Here is a 23,250-nt window from a genome sequence, read left to right as displayed (position 1 = left end):
CCGTTTGTTTTTTTGTTTTATTTTCAAATCCACTCTTAGTATTGCTGATAGTTTATTTCATTCTGAACTACTTTTTTGCAGGGGTTGCAAAACATGTACAGCAGTTTTAAGAGCCATACCGAGTTCTTTATTATTTCCCTTCTTTGACGATTTCTTTGTTATGTTTCTTTTGACATAAACCGTGCCAAGTATTTTTATGCTCTAAACTTTGATAAACATTTTGGGGTGTTGCGCAAGTATGTTCAAGTAAACCTCACACTGCTGATAACGTGCATTAGAGACGCATGCCCCAAAAAAAAGTAACACATCTGTCTCAAAGTGTGCTCGAGTGTAAAAGTAGACTGTAGGAATGTGTGAATATGATGAACAAAGAGATCGTACTAATTGGTCATTTGCATGTTCTTCTAAATGTGATTTAATCAAACTATTTTTCCACAATACAAACTGTATATCTACTTATGCTCGACCTACATTGATGTATATTCTCTTGCATGATGTTGTAAACGCAGACATTCATTTTGGATTCTTTGATATTATCCTTGTGTGCTGCTCCTGTCCACTTTGCTGCTGTAAAACCGCAATTCCCCCACTGAGGGACTAATAAAAGGCTGATTCTATTCCACCGCCATTTGCACTACGGTGCAATCCAAATAAATGATGGGGACAAATGGCCGATGACTGCAGCCTCCCTTCTGTTTTTTTTTTTTTGTTTTGTTTCTTTTATGGTGGTGCGTTCGTGCTAGTTGTGGCGTGCCCCGCGGTCCCGCTACGACTGTGTGTGCGTGCCAGCGCAGCCCTCTCTCTCTCTCTCTCGCTCTTCTCTCTCAGCTGCTATTTTTGCCCTCGTCTTATGTAAGCCGCCGCTGATGCGCTGGAGACAGAGGCAGAGTTTGGGATAGTGAGAGCATCCCCGGTGGATGCACACACACACACACACAACACAAACACAAACACACTCATGCGCACTTGCACGTGCAGCCTTCTCTTTAAGGGGAGCGAATGTGTGACAACATTCAGAGCCAAACAGTAACGTGATGCTCGGCTGGCGAAATGGCGTCGTGTGTGTGTGTGATGGGAGGACGAAGTGTACGTCCACATCATAATCACTACTGTTTGCTTGTGTGTATTTTCCACGACGGGGGGCTCTCAAACGTGACTTCATGGTTCTGGGCATGCTGTCAGAGCCCAGTGACTCTTTCGCTTTTTATTTTTAGCAACATCCAATCTCGCACATTATTCTCGCTCTACTCAAATGAGCACACAGAAACGTGTTTTCCAAATAATTATAATAGTAATGAAGCACAACTCACGGCAAGTTATTCACACTATGATAACATACAGACCATGTCAACATCATGCTGAAACAATTATTCACTAATCAATATTTTAGAGGTACCTATGATACGTTGCTGTACTATGTAACCGAACAAGACTTTTTGTACAGGATGATATTAATATTTTTTGGGGGTATGTAACATTCAGTACGATACCCACAAAGAAGATGCAGGCGTACCTAAAAAAATTATCATGTAAAAAAGTTCATTTATTCCAGTATTTCAATTCAAAAAGTGAATCTTGAGTGCAGTTTGTGCCCCTGTGAGATGGTATTAGACTGGCCAAGTCCGTCTCCAGACTCAAACCCGACAGAGAATGCATTTTCAATGCTGCAGAAGAGACGTGAAGGGACTAATCCACCAAAACGTCCTGCAATTAATCACACTGTATCTGGACTCTGGATAAAAAAAATAAATCTGCGGTGGATACAATCCAATGTATTAATGTATTCCGATGGGATATAATTATCACTAGTTCTCGAGTTACCAAGGCCATTGATGGTTCAGTTTTTTTCAAGGGCATAAAAATCACAGCTGTATGGAGCCAAGTCTGCAAAAGCTGTAACAGTTATTGTTAATTTGACCCCCCCCCCCCCCCCCCGGCCCCCCATTTTCTCATCAAAACACATGCAATCCTTACCTGTTTACTTTTTTGCTGCAAGGTGCATAAATGGCGCTCTAATGAGGTATTTTTTGTTGTTGTTGATGTTTGTCTACATCCAAACAGACGTCTTCATAAGTGTAACATAATCAAAAGGACACGAAAAAGAGTGCACCCCCAACACACACACACACACACGTGCCGGGCAATCTCCATAAATTACAGCCGTCAAGCGTGCGCCAGGGTGTAATAAGTGACACCTGGTAATGAGCACACCATGTGGGGGGTAGTGGGGGGGGGGTGGTAAGGGTCAGGGTCAGAGTTCAAGGTGAGCTCCTGTGGGGTTTTCGTTTTCTTTTTTTCAGAAGATGGGGGAAGAATCCCCTAAATTGAGGCAATGTGGTGACTCAGGGCGACAGGGGAGTACCCCCAAAAGGGAATTGGCGTGTGTCGCAGCCAGCTGGGATGAAGATATGATTATTGGGGAATATTCATGCTCATTTGTCCGGGACCAACGACCACCAGTATGACTTAGCAGATGGACTGATTGGCTTCTATTTTGGGGATTGGATCCCATTCTTGCCACAACAATAGCCAAGCCGCAGTGTCGGTTTTGATGCATTTAATTTGGCAGTTGCAACACTTAGAATAAGTTCAAATGGATAACTCATAATTGCACACTTGCTTTAAATTCAAATATTAGAATTTGGATTTACACCAAATCGCGTTACTTACAATATAAAAAAAAAAAAAAAAAGAGTAATATTTTTATATAAACGTGAAACATCTTGACTGGGATTTAAGCTTGCATGTAGCAATTTTATTTTTTTTTTTTTAAATGGTGCCGTTTCAAAACTATTGGGCAATGTTGTAAGACCTTTGAACAACAGCTTTAAGATTAATTCCGGCCTTTATTTTGGAAATTTTTCCCCTTGGGCATAAGTCTAAAAGTTTCACTGGGGTTCATGAATTATACACAAAGAACTTGGTCTTACGTTTTTGTTGTTGTTGTTTTTTAAATTCCTACAGGACACACAAAACCCTAAGAAACTTATCTAGGCAGATCATTTTGTGGAATCCAAAAGTGCTCTGGGAGAGGCCAGCACCAATTGTCATAGTGCGTTGAAATGAAATGACCCACAGGTAAGGAAATGCAGTGTTGAAGTAGTTTTGACATTGGTGATATGACATGACACCTTGTTGTGATTGGCTCCGTTGGCTCCGTTTAAAATTGTATTGCTGACTAGACGACATGTCTAATTCATTTTTGTTTCTGGCAATTCCAAAATGTTTACACAAGCTAAAAAGATCCTCTCTTACATTTTGCGCATTTTGCCAGAATAACTGCAGACGTGGCATTCTAAAGACACAAAATCAACCATGGCAATTTGTCTCATCTATTTGAAGCGTGCAAAATAAACACGCTAATCCTTCGTTCACCAAATTGGTCGATTGGCTTCCGCACCTGTGTAAACCTCACCTAAACCATTCCTTTGTTTTTGTACAAAAAATATTAGCCACAACAACTCAAAAGCGCGAAGAACGAAAAACTCCTCGTCTATTCACACCCGTATTGTTTTATTTATCGGCCTAAGTGTTCATATATGTGCACACACTATCAAAGATAAATAAGGCCGATGCACGTTCACTGACGCAGCATCACTAAGTTAGATCATAAATAGTACATGTCCCCAAAAAAGAGGAAGGATGGAGGGAAGAAGAAGGAAAAGACACAAAGTGGAGGGGGGGGGGGGGGTAAAGGCCTTGGTTGTTGAGATGAACAGCGACGGGTGTGGAGGAGGGGCAGGGATGATGTTGGGGGGGGTTGGATGAGGAGCTGGGAGGAGAGAGTGACTAAGAGATAAAAGAAGAGCGAGGGGATGCGCGAGTGTTTATGTGGTGAGCGGATGGCCTCGGGGAGCCGTTGACTCACTGCGCTGCTCTGCGGATGTGCTGACGGGCCGCACGTTCGCTCAGTCGCTTGCCTTGTGGGCCCGCCGCAAACAAGGAAAGGGGCAGGTGAGATGGGTGAGGATAGAAGCGAGGATAGGTTGCAATGGGAATGGAAGCATTCGTAAAAAGAAAAAAAGAAAAGTGGAATTGGAGCATGTTTGGTTGGGTTAGGGAATAATAAGCTGATTGTGGAGTTTAACGCAAAGGAGGGGGGATGAGATATGTTGGAGCAGCTCGAAAAGACGTTCCATAGGGGAAAACAAAACCAAGGCCTTCCTATGAACTCTGAGCAATTAAAGTGGGAATAAGTTGGGAGCCTTGTGCATATTAGGCGTATCATCGTAAATATCAAACCGTGTTTCCTGCCTCCGCCGCCGTTGCACTTTGACACGCCGATGTCACTTTCGTGAGTTTGTCACCGTGCGCTCATGTGTGAGGTTGCATTATTGAAGAGTCGTCATAACACAAGACATAAGGGGGCTTAGAATTTTTTTTTTGGGGGGGGGGGGGGTGTAAGTAGGATGTGGGCGAGGAAGGGGGGGGGGGGGGTCGTCTTTATGCAACATCCCAGAGAAGCCGGCAGATTGTGACTAGTGTAGCTGAATATAGAAAGAGGGCACACGGCAAAGGCTGCTGGGAGTTTCTGATTGGCTGCTAATGTTGCTATCCGGGCCGGGATTGGCGGAGACGACGCGAGCCCCGACATCACGTTGTCGGGACTAAACCCCTTTGAACTGAGGCAAAGCGGAGCGGCGCACATCTCGAAACAGGCGTAACATGCATCCATACGTGACAGACGCCGCCAACAAAGTGCGCAGCGGTGGACCCCCCCCCCACACTGCAGACCCCCCCCCCCCAAAAAGAAAAATCACAAACTCCTGTCTTTCTATATATAAGTGATGAACTTCCTCTACTCCGCCATTCTCTTCCGAGTGCATCACTGTAAGGTGGACGGAATAAATTGGAGCTTAAGCACGCGTGAAGGCACAGCCAGCGGGCCACATCACGCCACATTTGTCAAATCAGAGCTTTTTTTTTTTTTTTTTTCTTTTTGGGCTGCACGTGAACCTCGAATCGGTGAAGGTGGGTGGCGGCGGGCCGGGCGGATGTGGGGCCGCAACGGCACAGAGTTACGCTCGGAAAGTCAAAGAATATATAAAAATGTGTGCTTTTTTTTTTTTTGGAAGGTGTGCTTAACTGTGGCTTGGAGTGCGAAGACAACAAACGGTGCTGGGTCGTAAATAAAACATGAGATGAAGACAGGGCTGTGAGTCAGGGGAAACGCATGACTACTCGGCACGGCCCCCTTGGTGCGTCTTTGCCCACGGTGCTGACACACAACACGACCTAAAGCTCTAGTGTAGCTCCGCTGCTTTCGGATGACCTTGACGACCCCTTTGCCCTCCCCCCCCGACTCCCCCCTTTGGATCCTCACTTTTGATGCGATGCGGAGCTTATGAATATCACTGTGACAGTGTCAACTTCAAAATTTCTCATTGATATTAATTGGCGAAAAATCTTTATTGGCATTGGCCTAAAAACACACAGTATATCAATTTTTACGACAATAAAAGCGTATTTTTTACTGAAAATATTTTGGTCAAACTGTATCAGCTTGAAGGCGTTCCATACTTGATGCGGTGCTGTATTTGGGTCATGCTGAATATATAAGTGCAATCATGACGGATGCAAAACATGACGGCATGAACTAAAGTAATGTCACTGAGTACATGCGATGTGTGTGTGTGTGTGTGTGTGTGTGTACGGTGGCGACAAGCAGGCCTATAAATCTTTGATTCGCTTCCTCCCAACTTGTCATACCCCCACCCCCTTTTCGCCTTTCCATTCCATGTGAGTGAGCAGAGTAGCTCTTTGCCTATCCTCTTGATGCCTCCTCTTCCTCATCCAGCGCCCTCCTGGTGCATTAACGTTCTTACATCACCTCCTCTGGCGAGCAGGCCAAACAAGAGATTCACAAAGAGATGAAGAAATTCCGGAGTTTTCAACCAAATTGAAAAAGTCACACAATAACTTGCAGTTAGTTCTTTTTCTTCCGTTTTTTTGTAACGGCACTACAGAAGAATACCAACAATGGCAAAAATGGAAATTAGATGAAAAAATCTGAACAGGAAATTTAATTATTGCCACAAAAGCAAGTAGTACACTCTCTCTCTGGTTGCTCAACACAATACAGTGGATTATTTTTTTTTGCTTTGACTTGCAAAAAGACAGTATGTGTATTTCATACAACCAAACAAATGTCAAAGGAAAGGCCCTCATGGTTTAACGCTAACACTAATTAGCATCGACAGTATGTTGTGGTGATTTAACGTTTAGGCAATGGATTGAACAAAAATGTTTAAGCAACATCATATTCTTTGTCCTTGCATAGAATGACTAATATTAGTGCCGTACTGATGAGCGCACACATTCCAACAATTTTTGTTTGTTTGCGGGGTGGCTGGAACAAATGAATGGCATTTCTAACGCTGCACTGCCCTAACTTTAAACTTTTTTTGCACTTTTTTTTGCTGCCAAAATTTAAATCATTAACAAGCTTCACATACCAAAATGAAAACACTCGCAGCGAGCACCCGCAAACCCGACTTCACATTTCCCCTTTTATTATGTTGTATTATTCTGTTTTACGATACAGTGTTGTTTTTATTTATTAAAAAAAACAATTAACAAAAACATTTGGTGGGTTTCTGGTGACTGGAAGAGATTCAAGGCAATTTCAGTTAATTTCAATGGGGATAATCTTGGTCGCAGAATGAATATACATATATACGTATATATATATATATATATATATATATATATATATATATACATATACATATATATATATATATATATATATATATATATAGATAGATATATATACATATACATATATATATATATATATATATATAGATATATATACATATACATATATATATATATATATAGATATATATATATATATATACACACACACATATATATATACATATATACATATATATATATATATATATATATATATATATATATATATATATATATATATACACATATATATACACACACATATATATACACATATATATACACATATATATACACACACATATATATACACATATATATACACATATATATATACACATATATATACACACATATATATACACATATATATATATACAGACGCTCCCCTACTTACGAACATTCGTGTTACGAAGAACGGTACATACGAACATGTCTGCGCGCATGTCAAAAAATGTTCGGAAAGAGATGCTGTAAGTTAGATTTTTTATTGCGCACCTTTTTCCGAGTACTGTAGTGCTTCTTTCCGCCGCTTGGCGCTGTGAGAGCTCACCCAGCATTGGAGGCTCAGCAACGTGTCGAGGAGGAGGAAGAAGAAGAAACGCCTGTCGCTCATAGATAAAGCCATCGCACTCTTCGAGCAGCAAGACCCAAATATTGAACGTTGCACAAAGGTTGCAAATCAATTGAATGATGCCATACAGTGCTACCGCATCATTTATGATGAAAAAAGAAGAAAACTGTGCAATCGTCGTTAGATCGCTTCTTTCGGCCAGTTTCTAGTAAATCCTCCAAGGAAGATACTCATCAACCCTCATCTTCTTCTCCGCGACCCTCAACTTCTTCCTACATTGAAGTTACGGAGGAGGAAGTAACTTTTGAAGCCCATTCCAGCGACGGCGAAGAACCTCTCATGATGTAAAATCCTCCTCTTCCTCCTCCTCCATCAAATCCTTAAGCATCGAGTACATCTTCCAAAAGTAAGTTAAACTTCATTTTATTTATCTTATTACGTGCATGTACATACTGTGTGTGTCTCTCGCTCTCTCTCTCTAACATACGTAGTACAGTACAGTACGTATTCTCTTTAAACATAAATTATAATACAAAATATAGCACTGAAGCAACTTACGAACAAATTCACCTTACGAACGATCGCTCGGAACGTAACTTGGGGAGCGTCTGTATATATATATATATATAATTTTATTTTATTTTTTAAATAGTGACTCACAATTTGGGAACTTTTAGCGTACACAAGAAACTCCCAAAATGCGGACGTATTTTGGGTTGGCATGTCTCTCCATGGATGGCTGGATGTCAGACACATTAACACTGTCCGCCATTGACTTCCACCCTTGAGACCTCCCCCCACCACGACGTACACGTCTGGGCAGCATCCTTCTGCTCCAATACACCCTTCTCGTGTCCCCTTCGGGATGCCTCTAGTTTGCTGTGCGACGTTTTTTTTTTGGGAGGGGCATGCGTGCAAGCGCACCTACCTTGTGTCGGATCGTGGTTCTCCCAGAAGAGTTTCAGCAGCTCCGCCAGGCTTATCTCTTTGGGAGAGAAGACCACCCTCACCACTTCAGTGTGTCCAGTAAGACCTGCAGGACAGGACACAAAATTAGAGCTGCAACTAACAATTATTTTAATAGTCGATTAACCTGTCAATTATTTTGGTGATTCATCAATGAATCTGAAAAAAACAAAACAATTTCAATTAATAATTACGTTCCCTATATTAAAAAACAGGAAATTACTTCACATTGACAATGCAAAAAAAATCTAATTGTTTCAGGTTGGTCCGTAACATGCCAGAAAATGGGCAAAAACGTTGATAATCGTTTTCCAAAGTCAAAGGGCAAATGTTTGCAAATGTTTTATTTTGATTCAACACAAAGATAATATATCTACTTTCATGGAGGACTATGGGAATCTGAGCAGATTTTTTGTTGAGGCTGAGGATTTGTACAATTTTAAATGAATCAAGCCAGGACTCTAAATGATTAATCAGTTATGAAAATAACTGTTGATTAATTTGCAAATCGATTAGTTGTCAAGTAATCAAATCATTGTTGCACTTCTACAGTAAATGTGTGGTATGACCAACACAACACACAGTACACACTAGGTGCGTTTCCATTACCCCCAGTTTTGTTGCGCAAAAGCAAGCTGGTAATGGAAACGCATGAGTTTCGAAAAAACTCTCAAATATGGCAAAAAAGTTTTTACGCTCTCATGAGGTGGTTTTTGAGACGTGTCGAAATAGAAGTACTTCGCAAAAGTGTAATGGAAAGACTTTTTCCCTGTAGTAATGTGACACCCGCCCGGCCACGGAGGAAAGGAAGTAGGAAGTACGGGGACGCGCTTTCGTGTCAGAGCTGCCTCTTGAAGGGATAACAAGTCTTTTTAAGGACAAAGCGATTTAGCGATAGAGCCAATATGCTGCCGTTCATTGCACGTTCCATATCGTTGCATGAGAAATGGCCGTTACCCTGGGCAACAAGCAAACGAGCGACATACGGCACACGTCCTCGTTGAAATCCATCCGTCCGCACCATAACACAAGTTATAAGCGCACGCTCACACACAACACTAACACCAAATGCCCGAACCCGCCCGATGAGGGGAGAGAGATGTTTTTAAAGTAATCTTAACAACGTCCGTCTTCCGTAAACATCATGAGCACCTCCTACAGAACTACGAGATCTTGCGAGACGGGACGTTACGAGAATTGCGCCTCAGAAGCAAAACGCTCTTCAACGGAAACACCGACAAGTCAAAATTGTACTTTATCGAAATGGTACAATAGCATTTTGATTTTTGCGAAAAACTGTAATGGAAACGCAGCTACTGATATCTTCACTGCCAATCGCATCTCCCATGGTTTCCCCTAGTGCTTTATAGACCTGGCAAACTGCCCGGCCTATTTTGTGCCCCCGCCAGGATAAGCATCAACAAATGACAAATTTGATTTGTCTTCGTCCGCAGTGCCCCCACCAGCGACAAATGAGATTGAGCGCGTGGTCGTGTGTCCTTAGCAGATTAAGACTAAACAAAAAAACAACACTTTTAACACACCATTCACCACAGGATGATCGCTCAGGACAATCCGATAATAGGGTCTTGAATTTGATCTCTTAACAGGCCTTTGAGTGAAAGGGTGAGGGAAGGCTGAAATTTGTCGGCATATGTCACCCCACAACACGGGCTAGTTCACAGGAAAATTTTTCAGATATATCCAATTGGGTGATCCGAAGAGGGGGTAAAAATCTCACTCTTTGCGCTTGCTCTGTCCTGGTGGGGGTCGACGGCTCCCCTCTTTGGTGGAGATTTTCATGCATGCCAGATCCACCACACCAGCATCTATCGAAACTCAGACACAATCTGTTTCTCCCTCAGGTCATTGAATCGGTGGAGGCGGGTGTCTGTGGATCTCACTCTGCTTCGTCTGTCCTTTCTACCTTTCCTCAGTTTCTCCTTTGGGCCCTTGAGGTCTCCCTGATTTGTTGGAATTTAGATGTCTCTGGGGTTGGTGAAGGACTCTGGTTAGTGGCCCGGTGCTGGGCTTTGCTTTTCTTTCGTCCCTCTTCGGGTCTCCTGGCGGCCCCCACGACTCTGGCTGGATTTTGAAGTGTTCGGTTTAGGTGAACGGTATGGGATTTTTTTTTTTTACACGCACGCACGCACACACGCGCACAAACACACATCCACATACAAAAGAAAAAAAAAGGGAGAACAATGATGATGACATGCCAAATGATCAATAATGAGCTCTCCCAAGGAAAAAAAAAAAATCTCATTCTTTACACCTCACATCACAGGATAATCGCTCAAGATCATTTTAGGAACAAACAATAATCAGAACTTTCGCTATGCAATAATAGCTGAAAATCGAGACCTTTGAATTTGATCGGAATGGTAGTGAAAGGTTCAAATTTGATTGTTGGTATATGTGCACTCCGCTGGCAAAATGTACTACTACATTACATCCAAAGCAGCAGGCGGACACTGGCAACATTTGACTTTTTGTCACCAACGTCTCTATTCAACATGGTCTCATCCGGTTGTTTTGATCGGCCGTGTGTGATCGCTGCATTCACACCTGTCCAAACAAACTATACCGAGGGGCTAAATGAAGCGTTCAATCCGAGCCAACTGTACAAGGCAGGTGCGAAAAAGGCCTTGAGGGAGCCACGCGTCGGGATGGATGCCGCAGTGACTTTGACAAAGTATCTTGTCCTTTCAACCCCCTGCAGTCAAAACTTTTTTTTTTTTTATCCGCCTTCAAACTATCGAACAGTCTTTACCTGCTTGCTTCTTTTTTGTTGCAACTCTGTAGGAGCGGTGAGCGCAAACGTGGTCTCAATCTTAATTCAGACGCCTTCATATTCTTAACGCACACTCAGCTGTACTCAGTTTTGTGCAAGGCTACTTTCAAAATGTGACAACACGAGACTGAGATTTGAATGGTTGTGATTATTATAACTAATTATAATAATAATCTTGGGAACGCTGAGGCCCTCAGAAAGGCGACTTATTCAGCCGACTTCCAACTGGGGCTCAGATGGGCCAATTCCGTGGGAGGAGTTTGTCCAACTAACTACGAGCCGTTGGAATTGATCCGAGCAGTGTCGATGTAACCTCTTTTGTCACATTTCCACGTCGCGTTACCACTTTCCAAGTCTGCCCTTTAATCCTTATTTAGCTTACTTGGCTTCCATCAGACCTGTCTGTCTCTTTGACCGTTCTGACCCTGTTGTGTTGACAACTCTTCAACCGCGATGCCGTAGCCGACATTCCGCTCCGTCACGGCCACTGGAGCGACGCCTGCACCTTCTCTTCTAGCCATTCCTTCCTTTGGATGTTCTTTCCCGTCAGAAAGTTTATTCCCGCCCTCCCCATCAAGCTCTAGCTGTCATCCGGCTCCATCCTATAGCTGATGCAGAATCCCTTGAAAGGCTTTCGCTCAGAATGTCTGCCAGCCAAAGCCCAAAGCGTCCTTCGTCCTTTCCGTGTCCGATCCTGCTTTGCCCGCCATCGGTGGCGCCACATTCGTTCTCTGAGCGCCTTTTCGGAATGCACGAGGAGTTCATAATTGAAGCGCACCAAACAGAGCCAGACATCTTCATTTGAATTATATATCAATGCCCTACATGGATCTATTAGAATGTTGATGAGGAAACACACACACACACACACACACACACACGCAGGTAACTGGGATGTTTGAGTGCGTTGAGATTTAAGCGCATGCCAAATCACAGTCTCGGGAAAGGAGCCCACTGATGGCGCTTCATCTGCGGTAACCTCTGCTGAGAAACGCCGCAGTACAGCGCAGAACGCAGCCCAATCCGTACAAGTAGGTCATGGGTGGGTGGGGATGGAAGAAGGCGGGGGTGGGTGGGGGAGGAATTGGTATATGCAGCCCATCTGGAGCAGTGCATTTTGAGTTTGCCTGCAGATGAAGGCAAGGCAGAGACGGCGCGAGCGCTATAATGAGTCCGACTGTGGTACTTTTTCTGGTGCATCGTACCCTTAAACGCATCAAAAAGCAGTGAGGCGTCTCACCAGTGCACTCCTAAAAAAGAATTGAGCTTAAAATTCATCAGTAGCAAAACGTCAAGGGTTAACTTCAATACCTGAGCAGACCTCTTCGTAGGTGGGGTTGGGTGTAAAGCCGCCGGCAAAGCCCACCTGGGTGGAGAAGACCCCGGAAACTCTCCAGAAAAGCCTCTCGGCGCCCCAGAAACAACCCATACCTGCACATAAACATCACTATTGCTGAGACGCCATTCAATCTGGGGGGCGATTATTGACTGTGATTGAACCATTTACCAAACATGATCATCCCCATGCCGTCTGGAAAAGGCTCCACGGTGGTGTTCTGGTTGACTGCATGTTTGTCTGTGTTGGAAAACAAGTGTGAAACGATTGGTGAGCAATTAAAACTTATTTGTCGCCTTAAGACTTGCTTATTTACATCTGCGATTCTGTGACGTCGGTAATAATGAGATATAACTTGACTTGGACTTGAACTACCTGATTTCAAAATTCTTGCCTGTTTAATTTTGAAAAGCTGCATTTTCAAGGTAGTGTGTCCTTCATTTAGGTCTTAGAAGTTATTTTTGTGCAGTGCCAGCGAAACTGACAACCCAACATTAGGCTATGATGTGGGCTGCAGAGGCCACCTTCTGAAGCAAGTTTCATGAAGGTAGCGCCAAAGATTATTACCTTTAGATTCAAGGATTATGTTTTTGAAAAAAAGAATGGCAACACAGAAGGATTTGGAACTCAAGATAAGTGCCACAACCAACCACTATGACATCTGACACTATTAAAGAGGACACAAAGCTAAAGCCAATTATTACAAAAGATTCCCCCAACTGAAGCTGCGTTGTAGGAAGCTTACCCCAAAACAAGGACTTTTTTGTAGCATATTACCAATCTTTGGCTTGAAGGACTTTTGCCTTAATAGAGAGTTCCTGGAGATTTTTTTAAGGACAAAAGATATGTTCACAAACCTTTAAAGTGGGGTCTTGAGTGCTGAATATAATTAGCTAAAGAAATAAAAGTTCCTGAAAATAGAGCTCAAGTGAACACGACAATTTTTTTTTGTACATATCAATTAGTGATGAAATTTTAACTCTTTGACTGCCAAAAACGTTAAATAACGTTTAGTAAAATCCTATGGAGGAGTGCCAAAGACGTTAAAAGACGTTTGTTTCAAAACAGGTGAAACTAACCATTTTCTATTGTTGATTACTGAAAAATGGAATAAGGTAGAAACAAACTTTTTTTTCTGATGAAAGATGAGAGTCCAATCTTTCATTTGGTAGTATGTGTGTTTCCATAGTCCAAACACATAATTTTCTGTGGTCCTTGAAAGATCAGTCAAAATGCTTAAATCGGCTGGCACCCACGGCATCCCTTTTCTGAAAACGTCTGGCAGTCAAAGAGGTATGAATGAATGAATGAATGAATAGGAGTGCCATGAAAGGTGGCACGGGGCTGGCACTTGAACCTCTAATGGTGCTACATGGAATTAACACGCTAAAAAGGAAGTCAGCGTGTGCAAAGTAGGAGCGCATGTGATGTCGGCGCAGCCCACAGATGTGCGAGGGGGATTAGACTTCGCTAAGAAGACTGAGGTGACTTAGCGTGCAAATCTCTGCTAAGCAAGGCTGGTTGGTACAGCAACCACTAATATTAGTCCACAGATAAACAGGCCAATGGGTACACTAAGAGCTTAGGCACACACCAATAATGGACGCTTGCTCTGAGGTCAACGTCAGATAGCTCTCGAACTGCTTAGAGAGATGTGATTTGTGACAATGACCTGAATACAAAGTTGAATCGGAAAGACAAAATAGTTCATTTCCTGGATGTTTTCATCCTGTAAAAGCAGGCCAAAGACCGGTGCTTACCTGGACTACATTTGAGATGAAGAGATTACTCTAAGCTTAACAATTCGTTTTTTTTGTCCAGTCTAACAGCCTCCAAAGAAGACTGAAAAATTCGGACACCAGTCTGTCTCATCGACACTTTTTTTCCCCCTCAAAGGGCAATGCGTCATGATGGAGCCTGAAGCCTTCGCTTCAAGGAGTCCCTTTTACCCATCAGGGCTGTTTTTTAAAATGCTATTTTATTTTGTACACACAGCATAGAACCCAGGAAGGTGGAATATTGCCGCCACTACTGTGATGTCACGACCATATCCTGGCATTCCATTTGTCTAGCAATTGGATAAAATCTTTACAAGGTCATCTATGAAGGCCCCCTGGAAATGGCCGAATAGCCCAAAATGGCAGCATTTAATCAAAATGGCAGACTTGTTGTGTCTTTTCAGGCATGGGTGCTTGAGACTTTATTGCGTGTCTACTCCTGACAGACATGTTTACAGTGGTTCTCAACTGCCTGTCGTCAATCTGGGACCCGCATTTTCCTATTGTCACTAAGTCACCACCCACTTTTATTTACGTCGAGAACAATAAAGAAAATCTATTGTTAACAAATTTACTTGGAAAGTATGCATATTATTATCCTTTACTATTACACCGGCGAGCCACAAAAACAGGTGAATGGCTGTGTCTCGGCGGAGGTGACAAGCACAAGTAGTTATCACCAAGCCGCATACCGTATTTCACCCGAGTTGACACTACATTTTCCTACTACCAAATATTGACATGGTGTGTGGAATCTAAAGTTAGTTACCTGGCAAAAGTATACGTTCAAGATTTTTTAAAAGACAACAAGCATAAGAAATTCTTAAAGTGTCACCTACGGCCCTCAGTCCTCCCTCTGTCTGTACAACAGCACTGCCAGGGTAGGAGAGTGCTCTGTCAGCTGCAACCAAGCAGCAAGTGCATTTGTTAATGTGCTTGCCTTTTCAGTCACAAAGTAAAATATTTATAGATGGTAGAGAACAGAAGAAATTCTCCCCCTACTACAACTGCATTTTGGCCAAACGTGATAAGTGTGCTAAATATGCCGAAAAAGTGAGCTAGAGAACAATGAGGGAGACAAGTGTGGTGTTGGAAGTGGAGGAGGACGACGACGACGGCAAGTGGGAAGAGGACAGATCGGCCTGACAAAGCAACAAAGAGACTAAATGGCTATTGGCTAAGAAGACTCATGACTTGTTGTTAACGTCTGTAAATTGAGATAATGATTGGTAACTTTTTTTTCCCTGATGAGAAAAAGGGGGTGAGTTTCATTTGTTCAAGGAGATGACGCACAATGTGCAGTATTGTAGAGTTGGGGCTCGTTTTTGGTGAAATACTGTAAATGTTTGGTCACGCAGAACAGGCACTGTATTGTTGTTGTGATCGTCTGGGTTTTCAGAAATTCGCTGTACGAAACCATCACTTTTCAGGAAAATTCCCCCAAAACAGCATGTTGGTTGCACAATTGTTTCACTGCCCCAATATTATATTATGTGTGCATAGTGACTTCCCGAAAACCCACTTGCATTTTTATTAACAAATATATTTAAATGAAAATATTAAATTGGCCAAATTTGGACATACAGATATGAAGTAAGCGCATGTACCTCCTTTATTTCATATGGAAACAGGTCTGTTTGTAAAAATACAAGTGGGCAGTGAAACCTTAACAAAAAATTTTGAGATCCCTCTATGGTATAGCTCATTTCACTGAAAAATGTCCACGTGTCTGTGACACAATTCACCTCCAGTCCTCTAGGTGGCGGTGATGCCAATTAGGAAATCAACAACAACATACCGCACAACACACAAGCTTTTGAGTAACTAACCAACACAACCATTGGCTTCCCGCTTTTTGTTCACGGTGAAGGTAGCAAGCAGACAAATACCTAAACAACAAGAGGAAAAGTGATGATGTGAGAAAATACTACCAAACAGTGCCGTCTGCAAGCCGCCCTGTTCTCGCTTCTGTCACCTGCTCACCGTCTTCACTTGGCTTTTTCCCATCATGCCTTATGCTTTTCTACCCAACACAAGCACACAATCTGATTGTTTCTACACCAGCCTTTGCTGTGGGTGTGTTCCCTCCTCCCCGAAAAAAAGCAGCTGGCTGAGGTCCAGGCTGTGCCAGGCTTCCACCATCAAACCCCCCCAAACCTCCCTCCTCCCAACCCATCCACAAACCCCTCAACAAGTTCGCCTAACACAAAAAGACATTTAAAAAAACAAGGTTGAGAAATTCTCGGAAAGGCGTTTTTATAACTTTCAATTGGAAATTTCCATGCTTTTGTTTTCAAGGATAACCAACACCCGTGGGACTCGCAGGTCATCTTTTGTTGCCATTAAACAGACATTTGTGCCGAAACAAAACATCAGCTGGTGAGCGGCGGTTCCAGGGCAAAACAATCAGTGGTATCGTTTTTGTGAGAGTAAAATAAAGTCCAGTTTGACTAGTTTTAGTGGGCATTTGGCCTTTATTAGCCTCCGGTTTTACCTGTGGCCCTCGTCCTCACCAAAATGTGAAGTCCAGACAGCGAATCATGGAAAGAACGCCGTCTCTGGATGCCAAAACCTGTGACGGCAAGGTCGATTTCCAGGCTGCTCGTTTTGTTCCCTTCCCCCCAAAAAAATCCATTCCCTCTTTGCTCTTCCCTCCCTCTCACTACTCCTCTTCCCAGCTTCACACAGGTTGGCAGCAAGCTAGGCACGAGTCGTCGGAGAAGGCTGAAGCTTTATACTGGTGCCAAGTACCCTCTGCTGTATGGGAGGATGGGAAGGGGTGAGGAGGAGTAGGGGTAACAGGGGAGGGGAAGCAAGGCTGGTGGGGAGGTGGTCCAAGAATGGTAACAGCCAAATGAACAAAACAATGATGCTGTGGTTCGCTGTTGCGGCTCACTCGTCAAACTTCAGTTCTTGTGAAGTTTTTAATTACTTTGACAGAGAAGACCTGCCCGCTGTCCATAAGTAGAGTTGCATTATATGTGGTCCAAGGCGTGTCACAATAAATCATGCGCAGTGAGCTACATACCGTAGCCTATTAAATGGGACAGGACGGAATTGGCAAATTTTTGGGGAAAGTTAGTTCTCATAGAGTACCTGGTGAAAGTTCCGAGGACAACCTAGACCCACTGACTCTGGAAGCCCACCATGAAAGGATTCTCCCTTGCACCCTGTGGTCAGCATGTAGCAGCACAGCAACATGGAGATATGTTGGAGGTGCAGGCAGGCCATGAACACGAGACAAGTCAAAAAAGGTTATGGCACCCCATGTACAAAAAAAAGAAGGTACTTTTTCCATCCCACACCTCTGGAAGAGTGGGCAGGAATCCTGAAGACCTGAATCCAAGTTGTCAGCACCTCGGTTAAGGGATCTGGCTGGGATTTATGGCAAACCAGAGCAAGTCGAGAAACCCCATACAAGCAAACTCCACAGTAAAAGGCCCACAAGAATCAGGGTGTGTTCTATACCTTGACGGCCAAATCAGTAATTATTGACAACCAACCCCATGGTTCCTCCTCATTCAGTTCAATCCAAATCCGAATATAAGATGAGTACGAAAGATGATGATGGGGCAGATTGACCTGGTTGCTGGAGTGATCATCTCTCTCTCTCCCTGTGACCATTTCAAAGCATCATTGCGCCAGATAGATTCGCAAGATACTGATGATGCTGCATCCTCAGTGGTAGAAGAGTGAGATATTAAAGCGCCTATGAGCACCTTTGCGGTAAAATAGCACAATACAGATGGTCAAAAGGTCAGCAATAAATGAAAGGCCTTGCGGAATTAAGATACATGCCCTTCTACATTGGGATTTCAACTCCACTAATATCCTGCAGGAACATTTAATGGGGGCAAGTTCACCTCAAAACCAAGTGGCAAAAACCTGAAGGACATTATAGGGACCAATTGATAATCAAGGGACCCTTTCAAATTAAACTTTGTCACGCTAAGACATTTTGCCCCAGGGTTTCAGTTACAGTACGTCTTCAAAAGACTGGATGAGAACCCTTACCTTAAACACAGCAGACACCTGTGGGATGAGCTTGAAAAGAGACTGTGAGGAAGGTCCAACATTGTGACCTCGGAAAAAAAAAAAAAACGTTCTAAAAGAGATAAAAGAGATTCTAAGAGACTTTCTATAAGAGATAGCTTTACGATCAAAATATTATTCTATTCCAGGACTTTTGTTAACTCATTCACTGCCATAAATTCATCAAAAAAAAAAAAAGATTATTAAAAATTAGAGGCGACAGGCAATTAAAATGTTTTATTGTAATTAATCGTATGACTTCACTAGTTAACTCACGATTAATCGCAAATTTCATATCTGTTCTAAATGTACAGTGAAAAATAAATTCTAGGTTTTCATACTCTTGTTAACAAAAGTGGGGAAAAAAATTAAACTTATAGAAATAGTTCAAATGAATTTTCGACGTTTATAGCCGTCAATGGCAGTGAATGCATTTTTTTTTTTTTTAAAGAAAAGAAAAGATTATTAAAAATTTGGGGCGTCAGGTGATTAAAATTTGAATCGTAATTGATCGCAGGACTTCACTAGTTAACTCACGATTAATCACAAATTTCATATCTGTTCTAAATGTACAATAAAAAAAAATCGAGCTCTTCATAGTCTTGTTAACAAAAGAGGGAAAAAAATGTTAAACTAATAGAAATAGTTCAAATTAATTTTTGACGTTTTTAGCCGTCAATGGCAGTGAATGAGTTAATGAACCTCTGCGACTTTAGAATTCAAGACATTTGTGACACTAACGAATGAGGATTTAAAGTCATGGTTTGTTCAAGTTTGCAACAATTGCTTAAACGTTTGCCTTGAGTTTTGAATGTTTTTTCTTCTTGCAAGGAAAGTTTTAAAACTTTTGCAAACCTTGAACAAATCCTGATGGGAGCACATTCACTATTCATTACCGTCACCAGCACTCACCCCTCAATGGGATACAGGCTTAAAATACAAACTACAACGGTCCGAAAGCATTATAATAACAAACACCTTTGAAATTTTTGCCGACAAGCCAATCTCGACCATGTTTTTCATGTATTGTTTGTTGATTAAGTTCCTAAAACACATTCTGGAAATGCACCATGAATCTGCTTTGAAGAGTTACGATGAAGCATGAAGCTGTGAGATTGATATTGGTCAGCTTGAACCTCGCCGCCCCTGCAATCCTGTTTGGAAGAAATATTGGCAGTCTAACTCGCGCTGGCTGAAAATAATAGCTGGTGTGCCCCTACCATGTAGCAATCTGCCACTGGATCGTTCGCGCCAAGGTCAGCGGGTACATTGCAAAGACAGTAGAGAGGCAAGGAAGGGAGGGGCAGAACAAGGAGCACCTTCAATAGAAGGGGGGGTTTATTTTAAAGATGGGTGATGGGCATGTACAAAAAGCTATAATTGACCGCGCTTGCAAACATGCACTTCCACAAGTCCCACTAGGGTCACACTCAAGCAAACTAAGCTGCTGCTCCTCAAATCGCCCCTGCCGTGAAAATAAGGTGGAACAGATTTGTGCCACGCGGAGTCTCCGAGCTGCTTGGACAGACGGAGCAGGAACTTATGACGGGGCGGAGCCTTCATGCGCGTAATGCCCAGATGGGCCCTCTGGACCCTTCGTCCCATGATGCACTTTGGCAAGAAGAAAGATAGGTGATGACAACGAGCATCAGAGTCAAACACAATACGGCATGTTTGCTCTAATAATATTGCAAATAATTTTCCAGTATATATTGTTAAGAATTGGACAAAATATCCATACCAATGTATTGTATTGCAGAACAGTACAGAACGTCAAATATTGATATTATATTGTACAGGGGTCCTAGAATTACGACAACTGTTCTGATGTAATCTGAGTTTTTAAGTCAAAAAACAACACAAAACTTTTTGACTATCAATCCTAAACAATCTAATGAAAAAAAAAAAAATAGGCCTACTACGGTAACGGTAACCAGAATATTTCACTTGTTTCGTTTATTTTAAAAAAAAAAAAAAGTCTTAATGAGAAATTATAACTTCAGATTAGATTGCTATATATTTTCTTAGTGGTTATAAATTATGATTAAAATAAGGAATAATATAATTCTTTAGTGTTGGCAAGGGTCTGTCGGATTTAATAAACCAATATTAGTCATTTCAAAATCGTAGAGCAGAGTGTCTGGTCATGTTATGTTGCCAAAGTTGAGGCGCAACAAAGTCCACCACCACTACCTCACCTTGACATGACATTAATTACCTGCGACAGCCATTTTCTCCTGTCGTCCGGCCAGGGCGCGCTCCCTGCTCGGCATGCGAGTCTTATCTGACATGTTCTCAAGCCTCAGCGGACACCAATGCAAACGTAGTTAAGCTGGTAGAGAGAAGGAAAGGAGAGACAAATGGCTAAGTGTGGCACACTTGCAAGCCACCACAGCATGAGGGTGAGGAGGAGGGCGTCGGGGGTGGGGGTGGGAGGGCGGTGGAAACCGCCACGGATATGAATATTCATGGCGCGTGGGCTACGCCGTGCAACGCATAATAACTAGTCAAGGGGTTAATATGACTCTGGCACAAAAGCCTACGCCACACTGCGTGCGAGAATGAAATTAAATTTAAATAAATATTGGTGGTGGCGTGCATGCAAATGAGCTTGCGCCATTCGACGGCGCTCAGAGGCCTCTTCGCAGGTTGGAGCGCGGCCTGCTGCTGTGGCTTTTTTTGTTGTTGCCATTTCGGAGGCGTTAATCCGGAAAGGGGAATAATAGCTTGTTAAAGCGCATGCAAAATAAATGGCGGCGGGATTCCAAATAATGCAAATACAGTAAATCGTCTGTAAACAAGGCATTTAGCTGGTTATGTTTAATTCACTGTAGCATTGCTATGATGCGGACCGACGGCCACATTAAAACCTGCAACCATCCCATCGGAGATAGCGACATTGTTGTCACTTTGTACCATTTTAAAACTGCATGTTGCTTTAATTCAACAATTCATTCATTTGCTTGAAGACATGATTGTTAATACCAGATGCTAGTTATGGATGGTTGGGACTCTACCATTTGCATTATTTGTCAGGGGAACGGGTTTTCGGAGCCTATTGATTATATTAATTACTGGATAATTATAAAAGGCAGAGTTTGACCCCCCCCCCCCCCCCCCCCCATCGAGTTGCTGAACAAAAACCCACCCCTCACTGATTTGACAGAGAAGAAGACGACTTGACTGAGACGAGGACGACTTGACTGAGACGAGGACGACTTGACTGAGACGAGGACGACTTGACTGAGACGAGGACAACTTGACTGAGACGTGGACGACTTGACTGAGATGTGGACGACTTGATGACTTTGTATTTTTCTTGCTTCCCGGAAACAATGACTTCAGCAATTATGTCATTAGGCTAACAATTTGTTTGTTTGCTGTCTAGTTTGTAGACTACTTCATGGTTCACAGAAAATGACGTTAAGGGTGAGACCTGACTAGCATTTGCAATCTGGGGCAGGGGGGAATGCTTTCTACCCTCTGACGACCATTGTCTTCTCCAATTCCAGGAAGATGGAGAATCTGATTTCATCAAACACAAACTATCCACCAATCAACAAACAAACATACTCAACAAGTCTAATCAGTCATCAGTCAATATTAAGCAAGCCATCAAGTTTGAGATACAAATTTATGTAAGTAATCAATCTATGATTGAATACACTTGCCATTGGTTGCCTTCAGGCTCATTTCATCATTAGGGCTGCTAAACATTTAGCACACAAAGCAGCTAGCAGATTATCACACTGATTGTCTTCCTTATGATCTCGAAAAAATGCATAAAACGAAACCGTTTGCCTGTAGGGCCTGTATGATTTCAGTGCTGTGACTTGAGGTTGTGAAGCGGAGCGATATGACGGTAATAAGGATAATTATTTATGTGTGGGCGCCTAATGCCTCTCCCTGTACGCTCAACAAGTGACGGAGAAGTCAGGACGTTGTTTCTGCGCATGTACTGCGAGCCAGAATAACATCACACCCTGCTGCAATTCCATATCTCTTCTTTTTTTAAACTCCCTCTCTTCCTCTTCCTGGCTCTCTTATCTGGCGGGGAAATGAAGCTCAATCACCTGCGGAGGAGCTGAGGGCGGCACGGGCGACTTTGCAATGCAAATGCCAGGTAATTACCCCGACACGAGGGGAGTGCAAGCGCACGTATGGAAATAGAGCGGTGTGGGGGGAGAAAAAAAAAGCAGAAAGAATGAGAGCAGGAAATAGAGAAAGAGATGAACCAAGCTGCAGGTTCACCTGCCTGTTGATGCGGGATGATTGGGGTGTCAGGAGAACGTGGAAAAAAAGGGGGCGGGGGATGCAAACACTACCAGATGATGTCTGGTTGTCTGCGGCATCACCGTGTGCAACCAACTACAGTAAAACAATGAATACCATTTTTGTTGTGACCTGTGTTTTCCAAATAAAATCTACGGCCAATACATACAGTAGCAGCTCTGTTGCTAACCAAAACAGTAGCGGCGTCTTAGCACGTTCTGTCTGGTTGTCTGCGGCATCACCGTGTGCAGCCAACTACAGTAAAACAATGAATACCATTTTTGTTGTGACCTGTGTTTTCCAAATAAAATCTACGGCCAATACATACAGTAGCAGCTCTGTTGCTAACCAAAACAGTAGCGGCGTCTTAGCACGTTAGCAATGAGTGCGGTATTCAAAATGATTAGCATTCTAGTGGCCTATAGAAGACAAAAGACGTGGTCGCTCAACAATGTTGTGTGTGCCCATGTTAGTGTTCCAATTGACACAATTTAAAATATAGAGTGAAACCAAAGCGATATTTACCAAAGGAAATAATGTAAATTGGATTCATCTGTTCCAGACACCCAAAATAAAAAATACGTTTTCTCAAGCATAACTATTAATGTGCGTTTGTGTATTTTTTTTTTATTGAGTGGGACTGTTGAGTAACTAACGCCCAATGGGCCAAACACAAAAGTAAAACTGTGGTACAGTATTAAACGGTGTGCTTTTATTTTGAAGGTTTGACTTTTGACAGGATGTTGTATGGCAATGTTATCTTGAGGCAGGGTTAAATAAAAAATGTGTTGAAATT

General features: G+C 42.6%; 1 protein-coding gene across 5 annotated transcripts in view; it reads right to left on the bottom strand.

Annotated features, from left to right (window-relative positions):
- The window catches only part of msrab (methionine sulfoxide reductase Ab), a 54,754-nt gene that overhangs the window by 19,992 nt on the left and 11,512 nt on the right, over window positions 1-23,250 (bottom strand). For 2 of the 5 annotated variants that reach the window (XM_077559675.1, XM_077559713.1), the window contains exons 2-4: window positions 12,544-12,612; window positions 12,348-12,467; window positions 8,205-8,309 (exon numbers count right to left, since the gene is read on the bottom strand). In XM_077559675.1, the coding sequence (XP_077415801.1) occupies window positions 8,205-8,309; window positions 12,348-12,467; window positions 12,544-12,612 (294 nt within the window). Of the gene's footprint in view, window positions 1-8,204; window positions 8,310-12,347; window positions 12,468-12,543; window positions 12,613-16,644; window positions 16,812-20,400; window positions 20,515-23,250 lie in introns of those variants that run through there. The other 3 variants (XM_077559684.1, XM_077559703.1, XM_077559694.1) reach the window with 3 other exon arrangements.

The sequence above is a fragment of the Vanacampus margaritifer genome, chromosome 1 (genome assembly GCF_051991255.1).
Source record: "Vanacampus margaritifer isolate UIUO_Vmar chromosome 1, RoL_Vmar_1.0, whole genome shotgun sequence".
NCBI lineage: Eukaryota > Metazoa > Chordata > Actinopteri > Syngnathiformes > Syngnathidae > Vanacampus > Vanacampus margaritifer.
This window is presented reverse-complemented; position numbering and strand designations above follow the sequence as displayed.